At 45.5% G+C, this 25,988-nt stretch overlaps 1 protein-coding gene across 1 annotated transcript in view; it reads left to right on the top strand.

Annotated features, from left to right (window-relative positions):
• The window catches only part of LOC149340457 (glutathione S-transferase 1-like), a 29,205-nt gene extending 3,506 nt beyond the window's left edge, over nucleotides 1-25,699 (top strand). The window contains exons 2-6 of the mRNA XM_089549235.1: nucleotides 2,400-2,539; nucleotides 10,294-10,386; nucleotides 12,243-12,361; nucleotides 17,464-17,568; nucleotides 23,627-25,699. Of these exons, the coding sequence (XP_089405361.1) occupies nucleotides 2,407-2,539; nucleotides 10,294-10,386; nucleotides 12,243-12,361; nucleotides 17,464-17,568; nucleotides 23,627-23,788 (612 nt within the window). The 5' untranslated portion in view covers nucleotides 2,400-2,406 and the 3' untranslated portion in view covers nucleotides 23,789-25,699. The remainder of the gene's footprint in view (nucleotides 1-2,399; nucleotides 2,540-10,293; nucleotides 10,387-12,242; nucleotides 12,362-17,463; nucleotides 17,569-23,626) is intronic.
• The last annotated feature ends 289 nt before the right edge of the window (nucleotides 25,700-25,988 follow it).

Raw genomic sequence — 25,988 nt, forward strand, 5'->3', positions numbered from 1 at the left:
CTTGTAAGGATACTGGGCAGACTGTTTCCATCAGATTCCCACTTGAGCTGGACGATGATTAGTAGCAGAAATATGCGCAAACAGTAGGGTCTTTGATCAGTGCTGCACCATTGGTTAATGAACGGCGTGCCGTTACTTTGTTTGATAACTTCTTCGTTTGGTTTCCGAGTGGACACTTGACGAAAACATCGTTAGCCAGCTGCTCTGGAAGTAGCTCCTTTGCATAGTTCGGGGCTAACAAAAAATTGTGGGCCGTTACAGTGCCGAAAATGATACTTGGATGAGCCGTCCATTTGTTTTAAACTTCAACAGCGGTCTAGATAACCGAACTGTCAGTGGTTTTCTTCTAGTTTAGGGACTAATTTAGTTCCTAATTTGTAGAATGAGCAAGGAAAATCAATAGCAGCTTTGCCACTTCTGGGCTCTTGAATTGGCGTTAAGCCTGGCAAAGCGTTGATGGTCCGGGCTCCCTCTCTCCTTCATATATGTTCTTTTTTTTACCTTTTATGAGAGGAGCAATCAAAGGGAAAAGGGCTGAAATGCTTCTCGAAACGGGGAAAGGTGATGTGAGGTATGAGAAGGCGGCTTATTTTAGCTCGCAAGTATACACAGATAGGAGAAAGAAAATGAAATCAGTAGGAAACTAGGTTCATTAAAGGTCTCTGAGAGAAAGTGCAGTGCTATTAATACTAGCTAAACCACAGTTCACAAGCTGATGCGCTTATCTGACACCAAAAAAAATATGCTACCGAAATTTACCACTGCACTTACCACACTGTAAACACAGGGCATGCTGCTATTTTCTTGGTGCTGTGAATGTCCGGCATGTTATAAAACATCGACACTATACAAGATGTTTCATTTAAAATGGCCTGCAATTGTTAAGAATATATTTTTTGAGTGAGAAGAGCGCTTTTTTTCGGCAAAGCATTTTCAGTGGTGCAGCATATACAGCTAAGACGTGCCAACTAGTAGGCTGGGTAACTAAAACTGAGTAGTTAATTTTCTCACTATTACTGTTAGTTCTCTGATTCATTCAGAGACGTGTAGCCCACCATAAGTAATGGCCATATCAATGTTTTCTAATTTCGAAAACACAGTTACCTCGGCGCTGTGGCCCAACAAATTTTGCCTACGTAGCGCCAAAATACATGCACTTTCGAGAAGCTTGCAGACAAAGAAACCCCTCCAGTGCACGTAACTCGTCCAAATAGCCATAATTTGTTGGGCCCCAGAGCCGAAAGTAACGGCGTTTTCGAAATTAGAAAAAAAACTGATATGGCTGTTACTTATGGCAGGCTACGCGCCTTTGAATAAAGAAGGAAACTAACAGTAATAGTGAGAAAGTTAATTATTCAGTATTAGTCAACCAGCCTACCAGTTACAGCTAGCACGTCATAGCTGTTTTTTGAAGCGCTACACCACTGATACACGAAAAAAGCGCTCTTCTAACTCAAAAAACCTATTTTTCAAAATTGCAGAACATCTTAGGTTAAGCACACTGCAGGCTGTCAACACAGCTTGAACTAAGCGCAAAGGTCTCGTAGCTCTCGAAGTTCTCGGATTTCTAAAAAAAATTCTCTAAACGCGCGCATGATATGAGATCTAGCGGCGAGCGTTATTGTTATGTGGCGGTTATCCACCTTACACTACTTTCAAAGAAACCTTCGATATAAAGCACACAGCCTGTCTTATCGTCTTTGGCGATGAAAATTTTACTTCAGACAGCGCAAAATAAGGTATTCTACACAATATACGTCTACCTCGAGGGAACACATTTCGCTAAAGGCTTTTCTCGCGCCATAAGCACTTTGTGTAATTGGTGCCCAGACGGTATTAACGTTTTAACAGTGCAAGACACCTTGAAAAGTACGCTGTATTTCTTGGTTAGTCTGGAATAACCTGGGGCCTTGAGCATCGTTAAAGAAAGAGCCAGTTTTTCCTTGGAATATGCGACCTTGCGTTTCAAATGAAAGGTCCATCGCTGTGTGACAGACATCAGCCACGCCCCACTCCCTTAATGGGCATGCTCCTGTTGCTGTACATCACTGCTACATTCCGAATAGAGTAAGGATATCGTGGTATCCACGAATATAAAATGCCTTATGAAGTTCCACTGCTTTTGTTCAAGCTTTGTGGATCTCATATGGTCATGAAATGGATGCTTTGCTGCTACAATACAAGCGGCGTCTGCATGTGTTAAAAACAACAGAGCGGGATGTAGCAGGTGGTATTCAAAAGCTGTGATCTGAAGACGCAGTTGCTACTTTTTTTAGGCAAAAGGAGCTGGTAACACCTGTAAGGGTGGCTCACCTCTGTGTCGTACATAAATGTGCCAGAACTAACTGGTTTATGCAAAGTATATAAGCCCTGTTCGCGTGCGTACACTTACGTCGCAGGCCAGCCATGCCGCAGTACAGGCTGGTCGACTACAAGGTTCCTTCGTCCGGCCGCTTGGCGGCGCTGCTGTTCACCTACGCGGGAGTCGACTTCGAGTACGTCACCTACGAGAAGTCCAAGGCGGCCGAGGCAGAAGCCGGTAAACGAATCGAACGACTGCCTCTGCATGCCGCGCGCTTTGTGTAATCCGCTCTACCCGCTCACGCAAGCGTTTCTGTAAATGAGCTGCTGGCCCGCTCACAACCGGCACGCTCTGGCGTCTCCGCCCGGGAGGCGGTGGAGGCGGGCCACAGAGCGCGAAGAACGCGCTGAAGGAAATCACTTTCGTTGTCTGTATACCCCCGTTAGGACTGCACAACTGCATTAATGCGAAGTTTGCGAACTACTGCGAAGTTTGCAGTAGAGGGCTGAAAAGCGGAGTTCACCGTGACCAGGAAGTGGGTTATGGCCTGCTGGCATTCGTGCACCACAGGTTTCAGTAAATACTGGTTGTTCTGAGAGTTGTGAATTGAAAGCCTTAGAGGAGGCGGTTGGATGGGGTCGCCCTATATGCACTGGCGTTTACTGAACTTTATTCGCAAAAAAAAAGTGGGGGGGGGGGGGGGGGGTAAGCTATTATTCATAGAAAATTTCTCCCCGAAAGGGCGGTGGTCCTTTTTTACTACTTCAAATCCCTTCGTGTCACTTTCGATAAAGACCTTAAAAGAAATGTGGAGATTATTTCCCTTTTGTACTCGCATATGCATATCACTTTCTGTCATTATTGCAGCAATGGCCTTTACTAAAATATTTTTCAAAGCAAGGTCAAATTTCTAGCCGCCGAAGGTTCAAGAGCTAGGCCTGCTGGAAGATTACACGCCGCGAAGGCTAACTGCAAAGGCAAAAGAGTCTAAAGTTTATGTGGTTGCATTTATGCAGTGGCAGTTGATGGAATAGCTTTGTATTTTTATATTGAGTTTTTGCATGCGACTAATTTTTAGCGTATATTATCATTCTGTGACATTCAGAAATTGTCATAATATGCAGTAGGCATATTTTGTCTAATATATATACTAGCCTTTCACATTATGCAATATTTTAAACCACTATAGTGACAAAAGAGTGGAAGTTCATCAGTTTTTTGCGACGTTCCCACTGCTTGGGCAGTACACGCTCTTCTTAGAGCGCCGCTTTTGGGGAAGCCCTTCCCACTTATTTATTTTTTGCACATAATTCAGTCCTTCCTTTATAGGGTTATCGCAGGAGTGGGCGTGAAAAGTATCAGTTGCAGAGACGAAGTATACAGCAATGATAGAAACAAAAATGAATAGTACAATGCAAAATAATGGGCAACAATACAAGCAAAATGATAAAAGAGCCCACAATTTTCAATAGTGGCTAAAAACTCAATCCACAGGGAGCGAACGAGCAGAGCCAGATTAAGAATTTAAAAAGTGTTTGTGCGGACTAAGGAAGGGGCGTTGTTTAGCTAATGGTTACTTCTTGCTGCAGATGGTTTAGAAATAATTAGGTAATTATCTGCAGAAACTAGCAAAATGCGTTAATTATAGAACAAATTAACTCTAATTATTAAGTGCGTCGACGAGTTGAGAGCGGTTATAAATCTAGAGACGAAAGCGCCGCGGAAAGCGAAACACTCTTATCGTATCGGCAGCATATAAAACGAATCGCTTTCTTTTGGATTGTTTCGATTTTGTTAACACTACATTGCATGTAAAGGATTTCATGCGGGAAATGCATATTCTGGTAATGGCCGGGTTAATAATTTATTTAACTTCGTGCCCTAGGAGATATCGTAGTTTTTTCGAGGCCTTTGAGGTTATTAAATCCATGTGTTTATTCATACAGACCGTGACATAAAGCACACTTCTTCGGCATTTCTTGTAGCACAACAGTGTGGGCAAGTTTAGTTTTCCTAAATAAAATTTTGCATCCGGAGTGAAGGGTGTTGGCACCCTCGTAAATCTGCCCCTGTGCTCTGACCATATTTTATGCTACGCGTAAGTATGGGACAAGAATCGATCTAAACTTATCGATCCGGTTAATCACCTAACACTTTCATTACGGTCATGTGAGGTGAAAGTCACTGGAGCCGGATAATCCAAGCTCGTGATCCCGAAATTCTGCATACCGAGCGCAGTTAATTACTTTCGTTTGCAGACCCCAGCAAACGGAAAGACGAAAACTGCAGACCCGCAGTGCTTTTGGTGCGTTGCAAGTCCGCAATTCTGGCCCGCACAGTTGCAGAGACCGTGTAAGCAGGGCTCCCTCCGTTTTAACGTAGCGCCAGTTGCGGGGAAGGTAATTTGCTTTCCAGCCACATCAGCGCAATGCGAGCTGCCGTACGTTCAGTGCAGCTGGCAAGGATTCACTTTCTGCTGCCGGAAGATGTGGACAAGTTTCTTTGTTTCTGCACGCAAGATCACGATCAGTAATTCTATTTTATTGACTGACTGACTGACTGACTGACTGACGAACTGACTGACTGACGAACTGACTGACTGACGACTGACTGACGACTGACTGACGACTGACTGACTGACTGACGACTGACTGACGACTGACTGACGACTGACTGACGACTGACTGACTACTGACTAACGACTGACGACTGACTGACGAACTGACGACTGACTGACGATCTGACTGACTGACGAACTGACTGACTGACGAACTGACTGACTGACGAACTGACTGACTGACGAACCGACTGACTGACTGACTGACTGACGAACTGACTGACTGACTGACTGACTGACTGACGAACTGACTGACGACTGACTGACGACTGACTGACGACTGACTGACGAACTGACTGACTGACTCATTCATTCATTTATTCAAAAAGCGATCGATCGATCATTTGATTCACTGATGCCTCTATCTGGCTTATATTTATTGTCATCACCACAGCGCAGCTGTGGTCATATCGTGCACCCGTATAATATGTGAATACATGATATGACTTCAGTTGCGCTGGGCTGACTACCTCGGAAGTAAAAGGAACTGTCGTGTGCAAAAATATTGAAAATGCCTAGTTTTGCTGATTTTGCATCTGGAGCGTCCGAATCGAGAGCCGAGCCCACCTACCTTCTCTCACAGCGGTGGCCTAGAGGCTTGGTAATCCGCTCGGCATGCTTCCGGGACCTCCCGCGTACCAGGCCGCTCGGCAACCATCGGTACCACGATGGGTGCAATTAAGAATGCCCCTGGCCTGGTGCTTGGCTTTGACCCCTACCTCTAGCAGACCAGGTATGTCAGTCACGACCATCTTTGACTAATCTGCCCTTGTACCAATAAAATGTAATCGAGAGTAGATAACAGCAAATTAATTTATTAAGTCTGACGGAACCTCGGGTTGATGAACAAAAACTCACTCACTGTCATCTTTCGGAATGCCAGCAAACTCCACAGTGGGCGAATGCGGCGTCCATCACAACCGTTTCAGATGCCCTGCAAAGTAGTGTCCATGCGATGACGACCAACAAGTGACTTGCAAAGGGCTAAAATGGACTAAAATGAAACTATGTACGCATAACATTAACCTTATGTGAAATGAAATAAGCCAAGCTGCGCACTGGATACATGCATACTCTAAATAAGAAAGCGCTATGAACCTATTCGGGTGCTGCAAAGTGAAATATTGTGGGATGAGTACGCAACAGCTGGTGTTTTATTTCACCGTCTGCACTGAAGCTAACCCTTTCTCTTTGGTCGCTGTGTTAGTGCGCGCTGCGTTAGTACATTTAACTTTACAAACAAGTAAAAACAATGATAATACAAATACAACGCGTGTGCTGTACGCGGGCTTTTCATATGCTCTTGTGGCAGGCAACGAGGCTGATTGCCGAGTCTGTAGTCGGCGAATAAAAATGCGGTAAGTAGCTGAGTAGGAGGAATCTGGACTAGAATGACGTCTTTTATTGCTCTGATTGCGCTTCCAGAAAAAGTGGCTTATCGTTACTTCGTGTGGCCGATATACCTCGGCGCTACCGAAACCAGTTCATCGTCTTGATGTTCTGCTGAGGCAGGAAGGCGCGTTATCTTCCGCGCATGCAGCCAGCCGTCGGAAATAAACGATGGACGTCAACCTTATTAGCTGAATAATGGACTGAATTTGCATTACATGGTAGCCAAGTCTCTTGAGCACGATATTCTCTTCCTTTTATCACTATCAATGTTGGGCTGTGAACCAACAGTACACGACAGGCGCACGACGGGCGCAGCGCTCCACAACCAACGAGGAAACAGAGATGGTGCGAAATGGCAACTATTTGTTGAGAGACAAGGAGATCTCTGACGAGCGTGTATTCGTAGGTTAAGTAGAGCACGGTACACGAAGAAAACTAGGCTTAAGCAGACAAGACGAAGGGTAGAAGAAGCACAATGGGACGGCCGTTCATGCTTCCATGTGTACTTCGTCCTGCATGGTTAGGCCCAGATATTTTTCTTGCAAGATTTCTCATCAGAGCTGCGTTGACAGCTTGCTATGACGAGACTTCACGGAACTACACCTACCCCTTACGTAGCAAGGCTGAATGGTGGGCCTGCTAGTAATGCCTGTTCAAAAGAGTTTCTAGCAGCCAAAAAAAAAAAAAAAGACACACATAAGAGAGGACAGCACAGGACGCGGGCTGGACTAACAAAAGTAATTTTGTTGAAAACAGACCACCGAATAAAAGCCCCGCATGCGCCAAGCCAGGACAGGTAATCAATGTACATGTATAAAAATTAAAAAAAATCAATGTCCTAAGTAAGTCATATAGATGATGAATTTAATCAAGAATTACTCTTGCGTAAGGGTCTTTTCTGGCTGGTAGAAAGTATTCGTTTTTAACCTCTCATGGAACCCGACAGGGGCATATGAGGTATTAATCAATAAAAATAAGGCATACAGAATTGCTGGCTTGCCTCCGTCTTTCATCACGTTATGGAAGCGTACAATACGCCTAGGAGCGCGTATCGATAATAGTTGCTGAGCTTCCTTTCTGGAATTATTCCAGCTTTCGTTGCGGGGTAGGTTAGGGGGGCGGGGTCGGAACGAGAATCGAATCTTTCCATTGTTTCAAAAATGAAAACTTTGCTCCGAGGGGGTCGAAAGGTTTTAAAGCCTGTTTACTCTAAGCAACCAGCATGAAGTGCTATTCCCACCATATCTTTTCTCACAAAACACAGTTTGCAGCGCGGGCTTCATCGCGTGAGAATCATTAAATCGAGTGGCTCTTCGTCGCCATTCCAGAAATGGCGGTTGACTTGCATACATTCTGCACTTTCAGAAATAGGGAGCAGTGAAACTGTCGCAGGCTTTTATTTCCTATGTTGAAATTGGTATAATATCCCTAGCCGTAGCTCTTGCAGCGAGCACGGACGCCATAATCAATTTTGCTTCATCTAATCTGGTTTGGTTTATGCGGGTTTAACGTCCCAAAGCGACGCAGGCTATGAGGGACGCCGTAGTGAAAAGCTCCGGAAATTTTGACCGCCTGGGGTTCTTTCACATGCACTGACATCGCACAGTAAATGGGTCTCTAAATTTCGTCTCCATCGAAATTTGACCACCGCGGCCAGGATCGAACCCGCGTCTTTCGGGTCAGCAGCCGAGCGCCATAATCACTGAGCCACCACGGCGGCTGTTTAATTGAATCTAGTGTTGAACTGCAACGACAACAAAGATTGCAGCAAGAGCATTTGAACAGAGGAGAACAACAGCAGCAACGTTACTGCGCTGTCGTATGACACGTAATCTATAACGCTTATTACGTGCGAACTGGGCCACAACACTGGCGTCGGCATAACACGAATTTCCTCCGTGCCAAATGACGTTGCTCGTATTGAACCGCGACTGAAATGAGGCGTTCCGGGCAGCTCTCTCTCTCTTTGCCTCCCTTTCTACCTACCTGTAAACTTGCGGGCCGCTGCAGGGGCTGTTCTCAGCAGCAGCGCACCGTGGACGGCGCGCAGAGCAGGAAATTGATTTGCTCCAAACTCGCTCCGCGAGCGCGTTTCACGCTGCGCTGCTTTCAGCGTTCCACAAATGCCTCGCTGCCCCGGTGGAGCTTCGCTCGCCCCGATATCGCAGCAGCAGGGGCTCCGCACGCCGCCTTGCTGCTAAGAACTTCCTATAAGTTTCTGACAGCTTGCCCTGCAGTGACTAAACTAATACGATGAAAGTAAAAAAAAAGAACTTTGAGATCCCTGCGGCGACCAGCATTGGAGCAATGCGACAGCAAAACGTCCGCCTACTGTATCGACGTCCGTGGCTGTCCTTACTTACATGTGCTATATCGACGTCTGTGGCCATTTTGACGTCTAAGTGTATTTTTCGCGTTTAATTAATTAACTAATAACACCTCATCAACCAATTTTTTCCCACGGCAACACTTTATCACACACTGTCGCAATCACACTTTCACATATTTATCTTCAGAGAACAACGCAATCGCGCGGACGCTTTTTACTGACGTGACAGAGCCTTATAATTCTATATATATATATATATATATATATATATATATATATATATATATATATATATATATATATATATATATATATATATATATATATATATATATATATATATATATATAGAATTATAAGATAAATATGTGAAAGTGTGATTGCGACAGTGTGTGATAAAGTGTTGCAGATGCACAGGCCGCATCTGGACGTTGTATTTCCTGAGTACCTGTTCCTCGCACTCTCTCTCTTTTTTGTGTGTGTGGGTCGCACTGCCTCTAATAATTTTTTATGAGTATTTTTCTGCTATGTGCTTTGTGTTTCCCACTTACCTGTTCTGTGCCCACCCCTATAAAAGGGGATGCATTAACAATGTAAAATCACTCCTGAAGAAGATCGGTCTTCCGATCGAAACGTCGAGTCGAATAAATATGTTTCCTTTAACGAAGCGTATACTTCGCTATATACTCTTGTAAGCAGTCAAGTACTTTATGATTTCGCAACCTATATATATATATATATATAGGTTGCGAAATCATAAAGTACTTGACTGCTTATATATATATATATATATATATATATATATATATATATATATATATATATATATATATATATAATGCAGAACCACTGCTTTCGTGCTTTGTCTCAAAGCGCATCCGGCATGCACAAGGCGAGCTTTCTTGGACATAACGCTTTTGTCGTGAGGCAGCTGTGGAATAATGTAAGATACTGCTATGAACATACTGATCGGAATGGTCTCATTGTTCCCATGCGTAGAAAAAATTTTCCTTTTAGAGTTTGTTCTGCGCTCGCACCAAGTAGTTACCACTGCCGCAGAAAACCAACGGGGTGTGTTTTTGACAATAATTCGTAGAAAACTACTAACTTCTCAAGTTCCCGTTGAAAAATGCGCTTGTCCAGATTTTCAGGGTGTGGTTATCCTCAGCCATGCAGCAACGTATCTTGGTATGTTGTGGTACGGTACGATATAGTATGGTATATATGGTGGTATATATGGTATGGTACGTTATATTGTATATGGTATGGTATAGTATGTACGTTATGATGCGGTATGGTATGGCGTGGTACGGTATGGTACGTTACGGTATGGTATGATATGATATGGTGCGGTACGGTATGGTATGTATGAAAAACGAGCACAGGAAGCGCTGGAGGGGTGGGGGGGGGGGGGGTGAGCTTGGTAAGTGTGGAGAGAGGGAGCAGAGAAAGAGTCGGAATGTGTCCCGGTGAGCAGTCGCTTGTTGTGCGTGAAAGATCATCGACTAACGCGCCACCTCGTGTCGTATACGGCACTCCATATCGAAGCTATTGGGTCATAGTGTCTCTTCCTTTCTCTTTTCTCACCCCGCGCTTTTGCTGTGTTTTCCTGGTCCTCGAAAATAAACGGCGCTATTCTCATCCGCTTCACAGCTGCTCCTTTCGGTTCGCTGCCCGTGCTGTACGCGGACGGAGAGGTGCTGGGCTCGGACTACGCCATCTGCGTCTACATCGCCAGACAGTACGGTGAGTGCTGAGCGTGTGAGCTTTCCGACTGCAGCGCGACGCCTGTACGCTGCACTGCACGCCGTCGAAGCTACGTTAATCCTGCGGTAACAGTGGCAGAGACAGTGACACGAAAAGAGCACGAAGCCGTGTTTTTCAATTTATTTTATTTAGAAATACTGCTGTCTTGGAGGAGAGACATAGCAGGAGTGGGTACATACATTAGTAAAAGCAAATAACATGGGTAGCGTAGAAATAGATAACACAGAAGTATTAAAAGCAGATCAACAGGTCAAATTGTCAGGCAACTGAACAACAAACTCTTCACTTGGCAATAAGCGAAGTGAGCCGTCCAATCCATTCCAAATTTCAACAGTTAGAGGGAAAAAAGAAAATTTAAAACAATCTATTTGTGGTTTGAAAGGAACAATGTTTAATGGGTGGTTCTGTCGGGTTGCACGTGCGCTTGAGGACACAAATGTAAAGGGTGCCTGAATGCCAGATGACGTGTGAACGATCTTGTGCAGCAAAATGATGCGTTCACGTGTGCGCCTAGGTTCTAACGTTTGTAAAGATAAACTGTGCATATGGGAAGAGGGTGAAAACTTTGCGATCGTACCGGCCGAAGATGAATCGTATTGCTTTTTTTGAACTGATTCTAAACGGTCAATTTCGCGCGCGTAATGAGGGGACCAGACAATTGAGGCGTACTCTAGGATGGGTCGAACTAGTGATTTTTAAGCAGTTAATTTACATTCCTTCGTGACATTTTTTAAGGTTCGTTTGAGATAGCCAAGTTTGCGAAGTGCTTTCCCAGATATGTTGTTTATGTGAGCACTCCATTTCAACTTGTGCGAAAATATAACGCCCAGGTATCCGAATTCGCTGACATGGGTCAAGCAGTTACCGTTATTACTGTAAGAGAAATGCAGCGGATTCTTTTTGTTACCAAAGGTCATTGCAACTGTTTTAGGGAAATTAATTTTCATTTGCCATGCGTTACTCCATTCACAGAACAATGAAAACACTTTGTTTAGTTCCTGTTTATCATCGGCGTTAGCAACGTTGCGGTAAAGCACGCAGTCATCGGCATATAGGCGTAACTTCACTGCGGTGTCGTTAGTAACATTAGCTACATCATTAATAAAAATTATGAAGAGTAGAGGCCCAAGCACCGATCCTTGGGGCACACCTGAAGTTACAGTGACTGAAGATGACTGTGCATGGTTGAAAGTGACGAACTGGGATCTTAAGTATAAGTAGTCGGTTATCCAGTTCAGTAAATTATTGCCGTTCAATATGGTGCGTAGTTTACGAAGAAGCTTATTATGGCAGACCATGTCAAATGCTTTGGAATAATCTATAAATATTGCATCGATTTGATCACGGTTATTTAAAGCGGAAGCGATGTGGTGAGTAAATTCAATGAGCTGACTGACAGTGGGCAAACCAGATCGAAAACCGTGCTGATAGTGTGACAGTAGATTATGACAAGTTAAGAAGTGAAAAATGTGCTTGTGAATAATGTGCTCAAGAAGGTTGCAGCAAGTGGAAATTAGGGAGATCGGTCGGTAATTACTAATTTGTTGTTTATCGTCAGATTTCTGTTTCGATGGGTTTTCGACACTGTACGCCGCATCCGGATTCGGTACAGCACGAGTAACCAATACTTAAAGCTTCGACGTCAGACTTCAAAGCTGAGAGGAAAACGATACAAGGGTCCGGCTTTAAAAACTGCGTCTAGTTTGGGTGCTTGAGAGTCGCTGAACTTAGTTCAGCGCCGAGGTTATGCGTCTAACAGCCGGGTATACGGCAAGCACAACGTCACCCCACGCTTCTGGCACCGAAAAACGTCACAGATGCTCCCTTTTTTGCAGGTCTGGAGGGCAAGGACGCCCGGGAGGCCACGAAGTGTGCGACCATTGTGACGGGCATCGCGTCCCTCTTCGCCAGCGTGCGTCACGCCAAGCCACAGAGACTAGCGCCCGAGGAAGACGTAAGTGGAACGGATGTGGGGGCGAAAAGGGGAAGGAGATGGAGGCGTTTATAACGGCGAGTTGGGGAACAGCAATACGCAACACGATCGAATTTGCGCTTAGTAACAAAATCTTGGCGGGACCTTTTAAAAATGGTTCATTTATGTAAGTAGTGCTTTAAATGAAAGAAAAAAAATAGACTATGTGGAACAACGTTCTAGTTAAAATGAGCAAGTTATATGTAGAACAGTGTTCTACACACGCGTATCTCGAACACCGTTTCGACTCTACTCTGAAGATTATTATGTGGAACCTCGTTTCATGCACATAAATTATCACAACACGTGCACATGCGCGTAGTAAGGACACGGTCAGTTTCTTCTGTCGTTCAACTTTCTTCTTCTGCAATTCTAATGAGAATGTATGCAACCTCGAGTAACTTGTGCACTGTCGGGCTGTAATGACTGCAGCAAATAGGAATGCACTCTTGTCGAACAATGGTGTAGAGATACGTAGTATGCTTTGTATGCTAAGGCGCTAAGTCTGTGGTTGCATGCCAGGGCCCATACGTAGCTGCTGAGAATGATAGCAAATTATGGGATGAAAATACGAAACTATACCGAACTGTAGCCTTTAGAAACCATTCCGTTTGAGAAAACGAAGAGAAGAGCGAGCTACGAAATGATAATTGCATACTGTAACTAGATAAATTGAAATTATAGGCAAAAAAGAACGACTTGCCACCGACAAACACGAATGCATAACCATTGCATGTCATGCGTCTTCTTTCGTGTGCTTGACAAGCGCATTATTTAAATGATATTCGCTGCAGTCTGCATGTTCGTGCCAATAGATGCCTAGGAAAGAAAGTGGAGGTTAAGTAACGCCGTAGCTAAGCTTGGTAGAGTACCGCAGGTGTTATATAAAGGTCGCGGCGTCGGTCTCCTTCAGTTACAGGGTGGCGTTCCGTCGAAATGCCTTTAACATAATATAAGATCAAAATTTCACAGTTCACTTCAAAATTTCCGATTCCCACAAGCCTTAATGCGTTACAGTGGCTGCTGACCTTTTAAAATCGTACGTTTAGCAAGTCCCTTATTCGTTTTCTTTTTTTCAGTATCACTCTGAGTCTTTGTGCTGTCTTTTTCACTATATCACCCTTACCAGTGTTGTACTGTCTATTGTACTGATTTGTTAGAAGAAATCTGAGGCGGTTTAAGTTTACTTTTATATTTTTCTACGTTACACTATTTACAAGTATTTTTTGCATCACGTTAGCCAGCACGTAACGCACGCAGCACGTTAAATATGGACAACATATCAGACTGCAGATATTTTGAATCAGTTAGAAAAACAACATGATTTTAACTGCATGTCTGCTACTCCGGCTAATTGCAGCTGCAAACAGGGCTATGACGCTAGCAACGACTATTGTTGAAATGCTGACCCTAATTTTCGCTAAAGCTAAAGAAAAGCATAGTATACTTCAAACAAAATAAATATTTTTAAGCAAGTGTTGTTTATTTCCCGGCCGAAAATGGTTGTTTTTAATATTTATAAGGTTTTAAACTTGTTGAACAAGTATGTTTACGTCACGACCGCGTGATCGCCATCTTTGCTGTGTCTGAAAACGTCTAGCAACAGTTCGGTTTAAGGTAAGTGCAGTTACGTTGGGGAATTGCAGTTAAGGTTGGTCATGTGACAAGGCTATAAGTGGTCCTTGCCCTACCGGTTGAAGCTATTTAGCAGTTACCGTTTATTTTATTTTTTTTCACCGATCACTGCTCCTTTGAGTAGACTTGCTCATGCAGTCATTATTATGCACCTTATGTCCTTTATGTGTTCCCTTCCATGCCAATGCTCCTCGGCCGCACTGAGCGGATGTCGTCCTCTATGTCGGCAGAGCTGCACGGGATCAAAGGAGGCGCTGCTCATGCTAGGGGTATTTCCGAGCTTCAAAACAGCTCTACGAAATCTTGCAGTTATGAGCGGGAATTCCAATCAGCAACCCTTTGCCTACATGTAGCCCGTACATATTTGGCACTAAAACATTCCTTTGACCAGAGTAGCTTATAAATGAGTAAGCTTTCAGTGGCACCAGGACACTGCGGCATTTTAAGTTAATATAACGTAGATGAACCCACCCGAAAAAGTCTTCACAGCTGGAATTTGAAGGGAATGTTGTTTATGAAATGACAAGTAAATACTACGACGAAAGTAATAATAACCTCGGAGATGAATTTGGTTTCCTATGATCGAATGGCCCGAGGATGAATTTAATACTTCCGCAGATACTGCTTCACCAGTTGTGAATTACCATAGGCTCCGTTTTGAAAGCAGCATGTGCAGAGTTATCTGCGTCGGACAGGGCAAGCCACCGAGCCCTAATGTGAAAATTGCGGCTTGATGTAAACAATGCAGTCGATCTTATTAAAATTCATTGCGTTTATAAATATACGAGAAAACTTGTTAGCAGGGCCGCATTGAGATCTTCGCCTGGCCTGAAACATTTTGGATGCGGTTTGAAACAGCAACAAGCTTCAAAAGCTATTGCTTTTCCACTTTCATGACATTGGACTCTTTGAGAAACAACTTTAAACCGTGTCAGCTTGAACGCTTTAAACGCCTCGCTTCCGAACTGCATGGCCATAATTTTACTTTTCACTCTAACCTCCCTGTCTTCCTTTCTTCATTATTCTCTTTTCCCTACCCTTCGTATTTCTTGCCATCCATCTTCTTCTGCCTTTCGCTCTTGTATCCCCTCTTCGTGGCAGTGAAACATGCCCTGCAGTGGGCGTAGTCAAGCTGATGATGATGATGATGATGATGATGATGATGATGAATAATGGACATATCGAACAATTTCGCGATCCCCTCAGACATAGCACAGTTATTTCGGTAGCATGCTCAACTATGTGTTGATGTTTAGACTTTTGTTGTAGCTTGTGCTATATGTGCATGGTGTGACCGGCAAACACGAGCTGTCGCACCTGCGTTCTTTATTTCGTTAATGCGCATCAGTAATTCGCCAGCTCTTATTAATTATTAAAAGCCTAATCAGGGGAAAAAAATGTGCCGGTCATAAAACTCGCCCATTTGCTGGAGAGAAGTGACGTCACCAGAGTCGGTAATTCCCATTGGCAGGATAGAAGTGACGTCACCAGAGCGGAAGTGGCGGCACTTCCGGTAAAGGCATCGACAGGTTTTCACACTATCGCATTGCGCACACTTAAGGTAATTAGGCGTCCGTGCGATTTTTTTCTTCATCCTTCTGATACTGGAGCGCTTTTCAAGCAGGAGTAACGGGCTGAAGACAGGGTGCACACAAGCCGAGCCTTTAGCGAAGTGCAGCCCTTTCACTCTCATTACTAGCGTGTGCCCTGCTTTGTCCTTACCACTTTGAAATTCAAGCAGGACTAAATGAACCGTGGCAGCCTTTGGACGTACGCTTACTAACTGCAACAAACGGCGCCGCCCCACGATCGTATGTCAACAGCAGAGGTTCGGAGTAATTAATGGCATTGCCTGCCACCCCCACTCCGCCGACAGCGATCAGAGGCTAGTTCGCAGTAAATAAATGAACCGTTAGGCACACCAGCATAGGAGGAAGCTCGCTGCAGCTGCCGCGCCTTCTTAATTAAAAATCGAAGCATGCAAGATCGCTGCAAGGCCACTCGCCAGGAAGTGTTTTTATGAGGAGCCTCTTGAACGATGCGCGTCCAGTGTCCTTGAACCGATTAGAGGAGCCAGTAATAGCTCACAGTTGTACCAGTCGTTACGGCGCAGTCATTGCGGCGCTAATTGCGCCTGTATACGAATTGTATACGAAATGTATAAAAAAGTGCATACGAAAGGAGAAAAAAGGCAAGGTAAGAGGCGGGAAGGCAGCAGAGTCAGGTGATGTGCGAACTTTAAAAATTTGCTCGGATAGTATGCTCGCCATGAGTAACGCCAGAAAAGGACATTTACAGGAGACCAAAAGGACCCCTTTGTCCCATGGTGGTCGCGACCTATCCGATAAAAAAAAAAAAATGAAAACCACAAAATCGCCTCTGGTGTAGGGAATTAAGTATCCTTATAATGTTCCGGCGGTCCGTCGGTTAGCGTCGACGCATATCATTCTTTCCAAGGACCATAAACGAGCAGAAGGGGCTGCCCCGGGAGGTAGTATACAGAACATCTAACCCATCTTTCAACTCATTTTTGTTGTATGCTTGTAGTTTGTTTCTTTTTCCGGGGGGGGGGGGGGGGGGGGATGGTTTGTATACCACACGGATTTGATTATTTAAGCTGCTACTTGAAATTCTGCTGAATTGTTCGATATTTATTGTTACCTAAGTGTGATTGTGTTGTACTGTTTATGCTGAAATTTATTTTTCGTTGCCCCCCCTCCCCCATTTCCTCTCTGTAATTACATGCCTGGCGATGTGGGTGCAGTGATAACTAACTAACTAACTAACTAACTAACTAACTAACTAACTAACTAACTAACTAACTAACTAACTAACTAACTAACTAACTAACTAACTAACTAACTAACTAACTAACTAACTAACTAACTAACTAACTAACTAACTAACTAACTAACTAACTAACTAACTAACTAACTAAAACTAGCTATAACAAACAAACAAACTAACTAACTAACTAACTATAACTAACTAACTAACTAAATAAATAAGTAAATCACAGTGCATTTTGGAGTCCGAAAGTCTACGAAAGCGCCTGATCATGCCCTGAAGATAATGCGAAATTGCATTGGTGAAGACATACTTCAGCTATGGAATTCAACGAAAATGCGAAAGCTATTGCGGTACCCTATGAGAAGTAAAGAATTACAATCCTTCAATAGCGGTGCCACACACTACATCAAGGATTTCGGTAAATATTTGGACTTTGTTTAGAACAAGCGGAACGTCCAAAAAGCCACGAACCGTACTTCAGGCTTTTCCGCGACAGGTTAGACAGGATGAACAGGGCACATCATAAATAACTGCAGGTAACGGTTTTGCGCAGCACTTATTTGCCCTCGGAGAGCTTTCCCAAACCTAAAGGTTCCTGTTCAATGATTAAAAGTGTGAAGAAAAACCACTAACTTAAGCTCGTTCACGTTCTCTTTCAGAAACTAGCTGAAGCGAAGGACCTGCGGGAGAAGGTCCCGAGATACTTGCGGTACTTCGAGAACCTCTTGAAGAAGAACGGCACGGAGTACTTCGTCGGCAACCAGGTACGAAGGCTGCATCCCAACAGTAAGGACAGAGTGACCGCAGGCGCCTCCACTCCACCACGCGTCGCCTTTTTATTTGTTGCTGAAGTTCAGTTCAGTTTATTTACCTTAAAGGCCCCCTTGTATCGGGGGTATTACATAAGGGAAGTGGGCCCGTTGTCACGTTATTCGGAAACAATGAAACAGCGCGCTGGCAGGCTCATTCACAACAGTGTTTTTACAAAGATAGGGTGCTTTACAGCGATAAGGCGTTTCACAAGGCGATAAGGTGATAAGGTATTAACACTGTGGTAGTGAGCTCAACTGGAAATCGAAAGCTTCTGTCTTCACCTGATGGCCACTGGTTTGGTTTGGCCTATGGGGTTTAACGTCCCAAACTGGCAGAGGCTATGAGGGACGCCATAGTGGTAGGTTGCGGATAATTTCGACCACCTGGGGTTCATTATAATGGGCACTGACATCGCACAGAACACGGGCCTCTAGCATTTCGCTCTCATCGAAATGAAACCGCCGCGGCCGGGATCGAACCCGCGTCCTTCGGGACAGCAGCCGAGCACCATAACCACTGAGCCACCACGGCGGCCACGATTTCTTAGTGGTTTAATGGGCTTTCATGTACAGAAGCAACGCTGTTATCCTAACGGGCTTTGTACTGCCTGTCTCATGGCGTAAGGAAGTTCGTTAAAAGAAAGAAAAGGAAGGGGGAGGGGCACAGCCATCACAACTTAATTGCTCCCCACGGAGGAGGCGAGAAGTCGTTAGCTTTCCAGTTTTGTGTATTCGTACAAGTACGATTAAATAAATATACACCCTTCACAATCTGAGTTTTATTTTGCTTATACCAAGTTGTTTTAGTCCACCTCTAGCTACGGTGGAAGGAGTGTAACATGTGCAAGAATTCTGTCTGAATGACAGCGGTCTGTCTTGCGCGTGTGCGTGCGCGTGCGTGCGTGTGTTTGCGTGTGTGTGCGTGCGTGCGCGTGATCTTGTGCGGTAGGTCGAAAAAGAGACTTAAGACCTATGCAGTATCGGTCTCAAGACATTTCAATCGGTGCTTTTAACAGCATTACTGGTGAACCCTCTGTCGACAGCGAAAAGGCGCGACTTGAGAATGCGGGCAGCCAGCATGACATTGTTCCATCGCAACTTAAATATTTTAAGGTTATTTATCACGAACAACACCGCCTGAAAGGAGAAAAGAAAGGGGCAAGAGATGGTTTAGTTCTCGAGCCATATGTTAAAATGAGCTTATTTCCAAGGCGCTGCTTATAAGGCTGAGCGGAGACTTCCGATCCCTGCAGAAAACCGTATAGTTATCCACTGCAGCGTCTGCCACTCTAGATGCTACATATACCACAGTTCTTATAACTGCTCTGAGGAACCGACTAAGCAAACAGGACGGCCTTGCTTATGTGATCACGGAGAGAGAGAATAAATAAATTGCAGAGGGTTAGCAACGCATAGTGTGCGATAAGCTAACCTGCACATGGGGAGGGGGATAGAAGGACTGAAAGAGGAGAGATACTGAGAGAGAGAGAGAGAGAGAGAGAGGCAGAGAGCGAGAGACGTGGCAGTCGCACGCACGTGCGACTGTCGTTTTCGCTCTCGCTCTGACCAAATGTAGAGAGTGCGATGCGACGCAACACTCTGAGGAAGTTACGTAACACGTTACGCTAGGAGGACAGCCAATGAGACAGGCGGAGAAAGACACATCTTAAGGCTTCGATGTTGCGGAACGAAGTCCGGCTTTTTTCCCGCCACTAATTCAGACTGAGACAACTCCTTGAGCGTCCTGCCCTTTCTCCTGAAACATCAATATCATGCTGAGAACATCTAGAACTGCTTCCTACGCAGCGTTTCGTCCCCATTAGCATGAAATGCGCGTGGTTGCTTTGTTTACCTTTTTTTTTTATAATTGTAGAAGATATATATTGCTTTGTGCGCAGATATAGAAGCAATCAGACACCGTTTTTTTTTTTTTTCAGCACGTGGTTGGCGTTCTTAGCATCCTTCTCGCGAGCACGACCTTTAAAATTGTGAACAAATGCCACCGCACTGAAAAAGCGAGCGGCTATAGGGCTTTAACAGTAAGAAATGCAGAAGAAATGACATCTAGCATTTCTTAATTGAGCCTAAGCGAAGGTTCATCTCCCTGCGAGCAGTGAACGCACAGCAGAAAGAAATCGTCTCAGCAGAGAATATGGTCGACGGCCACGTGTTTGCACTTCACTCTCAGTTTGTGCCCCTGTTATATACACTGTCAGGCTCTTCCCGACAGCCCAGTTAGGAGGTTACGCAGAACGGCAAAGAAAATGCTGTTTTAAACGATTTGCATTCGCAGGTATTCGGAAGCCGCCTCCTAACGTTTCATTTCGGTTTCGTTTCGTTTGCTCCTGTCACTGGTGGCTGCTGCCGGTGACGTAACCCGGGAGAAGATAGAGGGGGAAGGATGTCATGCTGGTCGAGGCAGAAATGCATCCTTTATGCCACTTATTTGCATAAATGCACCCTACGCCCATGCCGTACTCGCAGACAGGAACGGACGCCGACGAATAACAGAGCACTTGTCTGACGTGCCTGACGAGCTTCGTCTGCGCTCCATTCGTCACGAAAAAAAGAAAATCTGTGCAGTGGTTGTGCGAAGAATTGACAGAACAAGCCTGTGATACACACAAAGTTGAATAATGCAACGCGTTTGAAACTACCGTTGCAGGCTGAACCCACAGCCACAACTAGCCGGTGTACAGCTCACCGCTATCGCCCGTCACTTCGGCTTAGGATACATAGAATTTCGCTGACGCGCATTCGGTAATCTATTATTGACACCAAAGCTGCAAAATCGTCGCACTTCGTCGAAATTCACACAAGAACAATTTTTACTCTCATGGCGAACGACACGAAACAGCAAAAATCGACCCTTGAAGTAAACTGTTGGAAACCCGCTCTCGCACTTCTTCAAATGAGTGCGGGCTACATTAACTGAAATACGCATTCCCTTTGTGAAGTAACATTCAAGTACTCTGTGGACGGGGACTGCAGTAAATGGAGCAAGCTTTGGCCTTGTGACTACACCGTATAGTCACGAAATGCCTGAATGAAATTTCGAGTGCGTGTATTATCTACAATACTGCTGACGCATACATTCACGGGCATTATCTGAACGCAGGCACTGCAGCGGATTGTGCTCAGCTTTATGTTTTGTGGAATGCGGGATTTAACTTACCTGAACGACATGTGGGTAACGAGAGACGCCGTATAGTGGAGGGTTTTGCATTAATTCGTATACGTACCCGGGGTTTTTTAAGGTGGGCTGACGTCGTAAGCGCAGGGCGTCTTTGCATTTTGCCGCCGTCGAAATGCGGCCGCCGCGGCCGTGATTCCATCCCGCGGCCTTAGGATCAGCAGTCGAACACCGAAGTCACTGAGCCTCCGTGTCGGGTCTCGGCTTCTTTCCGTTCGCGCCGGAACAACACTTTAACGCGCGAATGCGGGGCGTTTACATTACAACACAATGCATTGCCTTCTTTTCTAGACGTGTATAGCAGTGCATTGTAGCGCGTCTCCGCACTGGTACGGTGCGCCAATAGGCATTTGTTAAATATTGGTCAAGGCAAAGAGAGGCAAGTCCAGAGTGCACTGCTGGAGTATTCGTTTGTTTATTCATTGTACTAACTTAAAGGCCACAGAAAATATAACTGTAACGAAACAAATGAAGTGATCTAGAGCTACACAAACGCACAACAGTTGAAAAGTAGAGAAAAAGCATAGGCCAAGCTACAAAAAAGAACGACTGGCCGCTGTGTTTCTGTGGATTTTGTTGGCCGTTCTCATGCCGGCGTTCACACTGGCCTCTTTGTACGTCCGCATATGCACCGTCTTTGTTGACGGCAACCCTAAAAGAATCGCCGCAGTCGAACAGAGCCGAGTATGCTGGCACGATGCACGTTCTCACCTCTGACTTCTCGGCAGCTGTACAAACATGGAAACGGGTTGCGATCCTATCCGTATTCGGCGCCCAGCACCCTTATACATTCCTGTCGTGACAGCTGCTTATACACCTTGTCAGGTATGGCGGCTGTTAACACCGTTCCCCACACAAGCAGTCAAAACCAGAATGACGCGATCGCTATTCAGAGTATAGGCGTCAAGACTGCCCACTTGGATTACCCGTCAGTCTTGATCACGGCGATTCTGAGTTGGCGCTGCCCGCGCATACGTACGGACCGGTATAGCTGATTCGCGATGAGGATGAATTTGCACACACAGCCTGCGGGCTGCGTGAAAGAGTAAGAGAAGCGGCGGTGCAGCAAGTGGAGAGAAAGCGCGCGAACCGTGACAAGCAGCGCGCCCGCGGCTTCTGCATGCGGGCTGTCTGACAGCGTTTGTCCGAAAAAGCGCGCGCGCTCTTGACCCCCCTCTCCCCACACGTCCGGGTCTGTGTTGTGCGAGTACTACGGCGCGCGCGTTAGAGCGCGCCCTTCCTCGGCCTTCCTTCACGCCTGAAGGACGCGTGAGTGGCGTGGGACACGGTCGTACCCCGCCCCCTCCATATTTAGCAGCCATCGGCGCGTCGGCGCTCTTTTGACCCGGCCTACTTCTGCAAACCGCAGGCACTGGGCGGAGAACAACCTCCTCATGCTTCTTATCGCGGCAGCTCCTCACCTACCCACGCCCCCAGTAATAAAAATCGCCGCCAACCAGAGCTGTGCGCGTTTAGGAATCATATCAGATAGAGCGGGAGTTTCGTTACTGTATAGCCTACCATGACAGCTAGTGTAGTATAGCAGCATCAAAAAGCAATGCGAAAGGCATGCTGTTCTCCTATGTTTAGAGTGGTATAGCCGGCGGTAAAAATATTGCACGTCCTTTTTCCTCTGTACCTCAGTGGCTGTGGCGTTCGGCTGTTGACTCCGGGGACGCCGCATTTAGATGGGGACAAACTCAAAAACGCAAACACGCTCGTGCAAGCTCCACTGGTTGAAATTAATACGCGGCCTTCCGCTACGGCGGCTCTCATAGTGAACGCGCAGCCTTGGAGCGGTAAACTCTACGTATCCTCCCATACTCATTTAACTTCTTCCTGCTTGGCTTTCGCACCTTCTCGCGTCTGCATAGGAACTCAATGTATGCTGGTACATCTGCTCTGTTTTGCAACTTGTCCCAAGCATGATTTTTCTTCAGCTTAGCTTTGCATGTTGGAGAACCATATAGACTACTCTATCAAGTTCAGATCAACCTTCACATTTCCCCTCTCTACACATTCCCCTTGCTCTCTAAGAGCACGCGCCATCGTGAGGGTTAGCAGTCAATGCTGGATGTAATAAAGGTATCATAACTCATTCTAAAGACGTGCCCTTCCTAGCCTCCTTCCGCCTGGGCTGCGCAACATTCAGACGCCACTGCGAGTGCGAGACAAAAAAAAAAGTTGTTTCTGACATAGCTCGTAAAAGAATACTTGGAATTCGCTGCTAGACACAATTTACTGCGAACTGTAATGGACACCGCCAGCTTTGTATTTAGTTTAAAGTATGTCCATCAATTCAATTACTACGAATACAAGACGTGCAGGTTAATGAATGACACGCATGTCGCAAGCACTATGTATTTAGATTCGGCTTCAGTTCAGCCGTTCGTACTACTAGAAGCTTGTTTGTGTGCTTCGTTTCTCTAATGTACTGAAAACTCGTATTAGTGTGTCCTGCCTTGGTAAAATTATTAATTGTTAAATGAGTTCAGTTGTCCTGTCATTGTGTACTTCCGTATTAAAAAACTTTCTTTTTTTTATGGTTTTCTCAGATGGATGTGAGTTTTTGATGCGAATATTTTGGTACATATTCTTTCAATTTTGAAGAGTGCATAGTTTTTATTGATTTCCTATGTTGACAACCTGCGCTGCATTGACTGTTGTCCAGTACTATGGCCCCTGGGCCGTCTTCAATTTGCTGAGAGCAACTTTTCGTCCACGGGACCATTTAGAGTTGTATTTGTAACCGCTCTGAAAAATAAACGGTTTTAACTGAATTGAACTAATACCGGCCGTGCCATCTACCCTGCGCAGCTGACGTGGGCAGACCTGGCGGTGACGTTCTCGTGCGTGCAGCTGCTTCAGCGCTTCCACGGGGCCCTGGACAGCCACGCGCAGCTGAAGGCGCACTACGAGCGTGTCAGCGCCCTGCCCGTGGTGCGGGCCTTCCTCGACCAGCAGCAGGCGGTGGCCTAGAGACAGTGGTGGGCAGCTGCACTACGTGATGGCGTATACAGAAACAGACTCGGAAGAAGAGGCAGGCGGACAGGTGTAATTTGTCACTTTGTAATGATCAAAAAGAAAACTTTCAAGCAACCAGTACCAGCCTGTACAATCGCGCTGTGCTGGTTGTATAGTTGTCTAAACATCATTGATGGTCCTGCGAATAGTGTTGCGAGGTGATGAAGTGACAGTGTGAGCATGCTATGTCCATCAGTACCTTGACTGTGGTGTTGTTCATGAAACATGACGGTTGAACGTTTAATGAATACGGGGGTTCATGTTCGTCTAAAAAACAAAACTGACCAAATAAGCGGTTTCGTGCACGCTGGCCACTGCAGCTGTCGTATGCGGAGCTTATGGGATGCAACTCTCAAGTCCGGAAGTCCTTGTCATACGACGGTGTTCGATCGCATTCGATGCAGTGAAGTTCTTACGGGGCACTTTTGTACTAGGGTTTAGAGCTCATGCTTGTAGGACGGCGATCCACTGAATGCAATGCATTGCCTTTTGCATACTCCGAAAACTTACAGAACTTTGGGACTAGAAAAGCAATCAATTTTTGCAGCATCATACTGCATAACTTAGCCAATTTAGTCAACAAAGCAGAACAAGTCTTGCGCTTTCCTTCCGGTTGTAGATGCTTTTGACATTAGAGAAATCCCTGGATAGTGCGACGTAGACGTGTGTTTTTAGCGACTACTGCTGAACCAGTGGTATACACTGAAGACAGACAAAGGCAGATGGAAGTTATACAAGATAGGCACGAAGAAGCGCTTGAAACATGCTGCGGGCCGTGGAGGGACCAAATGAGCATGCGTGTGCCAGTGGTATTTTTGAGGCACTTGTCGCCTACAACAGGTGTTTGTATTCCACATATCAGAGCTTTCCAAAGTACTCGCACGGGGCTTTCTTACATTGTTCAAAGAACAGCGACGCCAGCGACTGCGTGTACCAAGAGGTAAATATATAGGTTGGCTTATGAGCGCAAGTTATGCACTGAGCACTGAGAAACCTTTGCCATTCACGACGGACCTTCGCAGTTTAACTCGCAATATCCTACTAATACCGATGACCCAGGAGCACTGGGAACCGCCCACGTCGGTGGGGTTGTCTTTGAAGCAGCGTGACCCAATGCATCGCTTAGGCGCAGAAGGATTTCTCGTAACCCATTTTCTTCAAATACGTGAATTGCTGCTTGCCAGTGAACGTCGGTTTAACACTGAGCAGTACATTATCCCTCCGGTATTTCAAAGCAGTGGCCGCAGCGAAGTCATCACTTGTATGAGAGAAGGGTTACCGCAATTTGCTTTCCGACGCTTCTTCACCGTTTCGTGGTCCCACAGGTTCGAGAACACGATAAGCTATGCGTACTTTCCAAGCCACGCTGACAACTGATGTATCTCTATGTGATCATCGGTCACCCTGAAATCTGTCACTTCGGGTCTGTGCAGCACCCGTTCTATACTATTCCATAAAAAAAGTTTCCATATCGCAGCGGTCCTAGTGACTGTCTCCGGCGGCCTTCATAGTCGTAGAACGTCATTTCTCGGACGAGTTTCTGTGTCCAGAATCGCGGCGGAAGGTCTTTTCTGTTCTTAACTGTAGCGAGGTGTCGGAACTTGCCCACGCAAATAGCGAACGCGGCGTCGACGCCGACTACACACCACTGGCAGGCTCGCTTTTCTAACAAAGTGTCAGATTTTGTTTACGTTATTATTTATGCTCGTCAGGGGCGGATTTATGAGTTCTTCTTGGAGGGGCAGGTGGGGGCGGCTCCACTTGAACCATGTATGTCTTGGTTTTTATTCATTGACAAAATGTGGTCAGCATGGTCGTTTTCCTATGTAAAATTTCTCCCTTTAAATAAAATAAATCCTGCCCTGATCCTCGTCATGCACGCCTTCTCTCAGTGTTTTGTACATGCCAGCCCGGACAGGCATATTACATAACGCACCATTCAGAGGAGTGATTATTGGCCGAAGCGCACAGCCGGAGCCAAGGGGCATCATTGATTCGTATCACATGTGCTTTAATCAGTGGTAGCGAAAACTTCAAGATTTTCGCCGTCTTTTTTGAGGCAGTTTAAGATAAGCCTATGTAAGCCGCATGAAAGAGTGGTGTGACAAGGCTTAGTCAACAAGCAAGATGTATGCAGTACAGACGTGAAAACTTT

The sequence above is a fragment of the Amblyomma mixtum genome, chromosome 6 (genome assembly GCF_055824585.1).
Source record: "Amblyomma mixtum isolate Tamu chromosome 6, ASM5582458v1, whole genome shotgun sequence".
Taxonomy (NCBI): Eukaryota; Metazoa; Arthropoda; class Arachnida; order Ixodida; family Ixodidae; genus Amblyomma; species Amblyomma mixtum.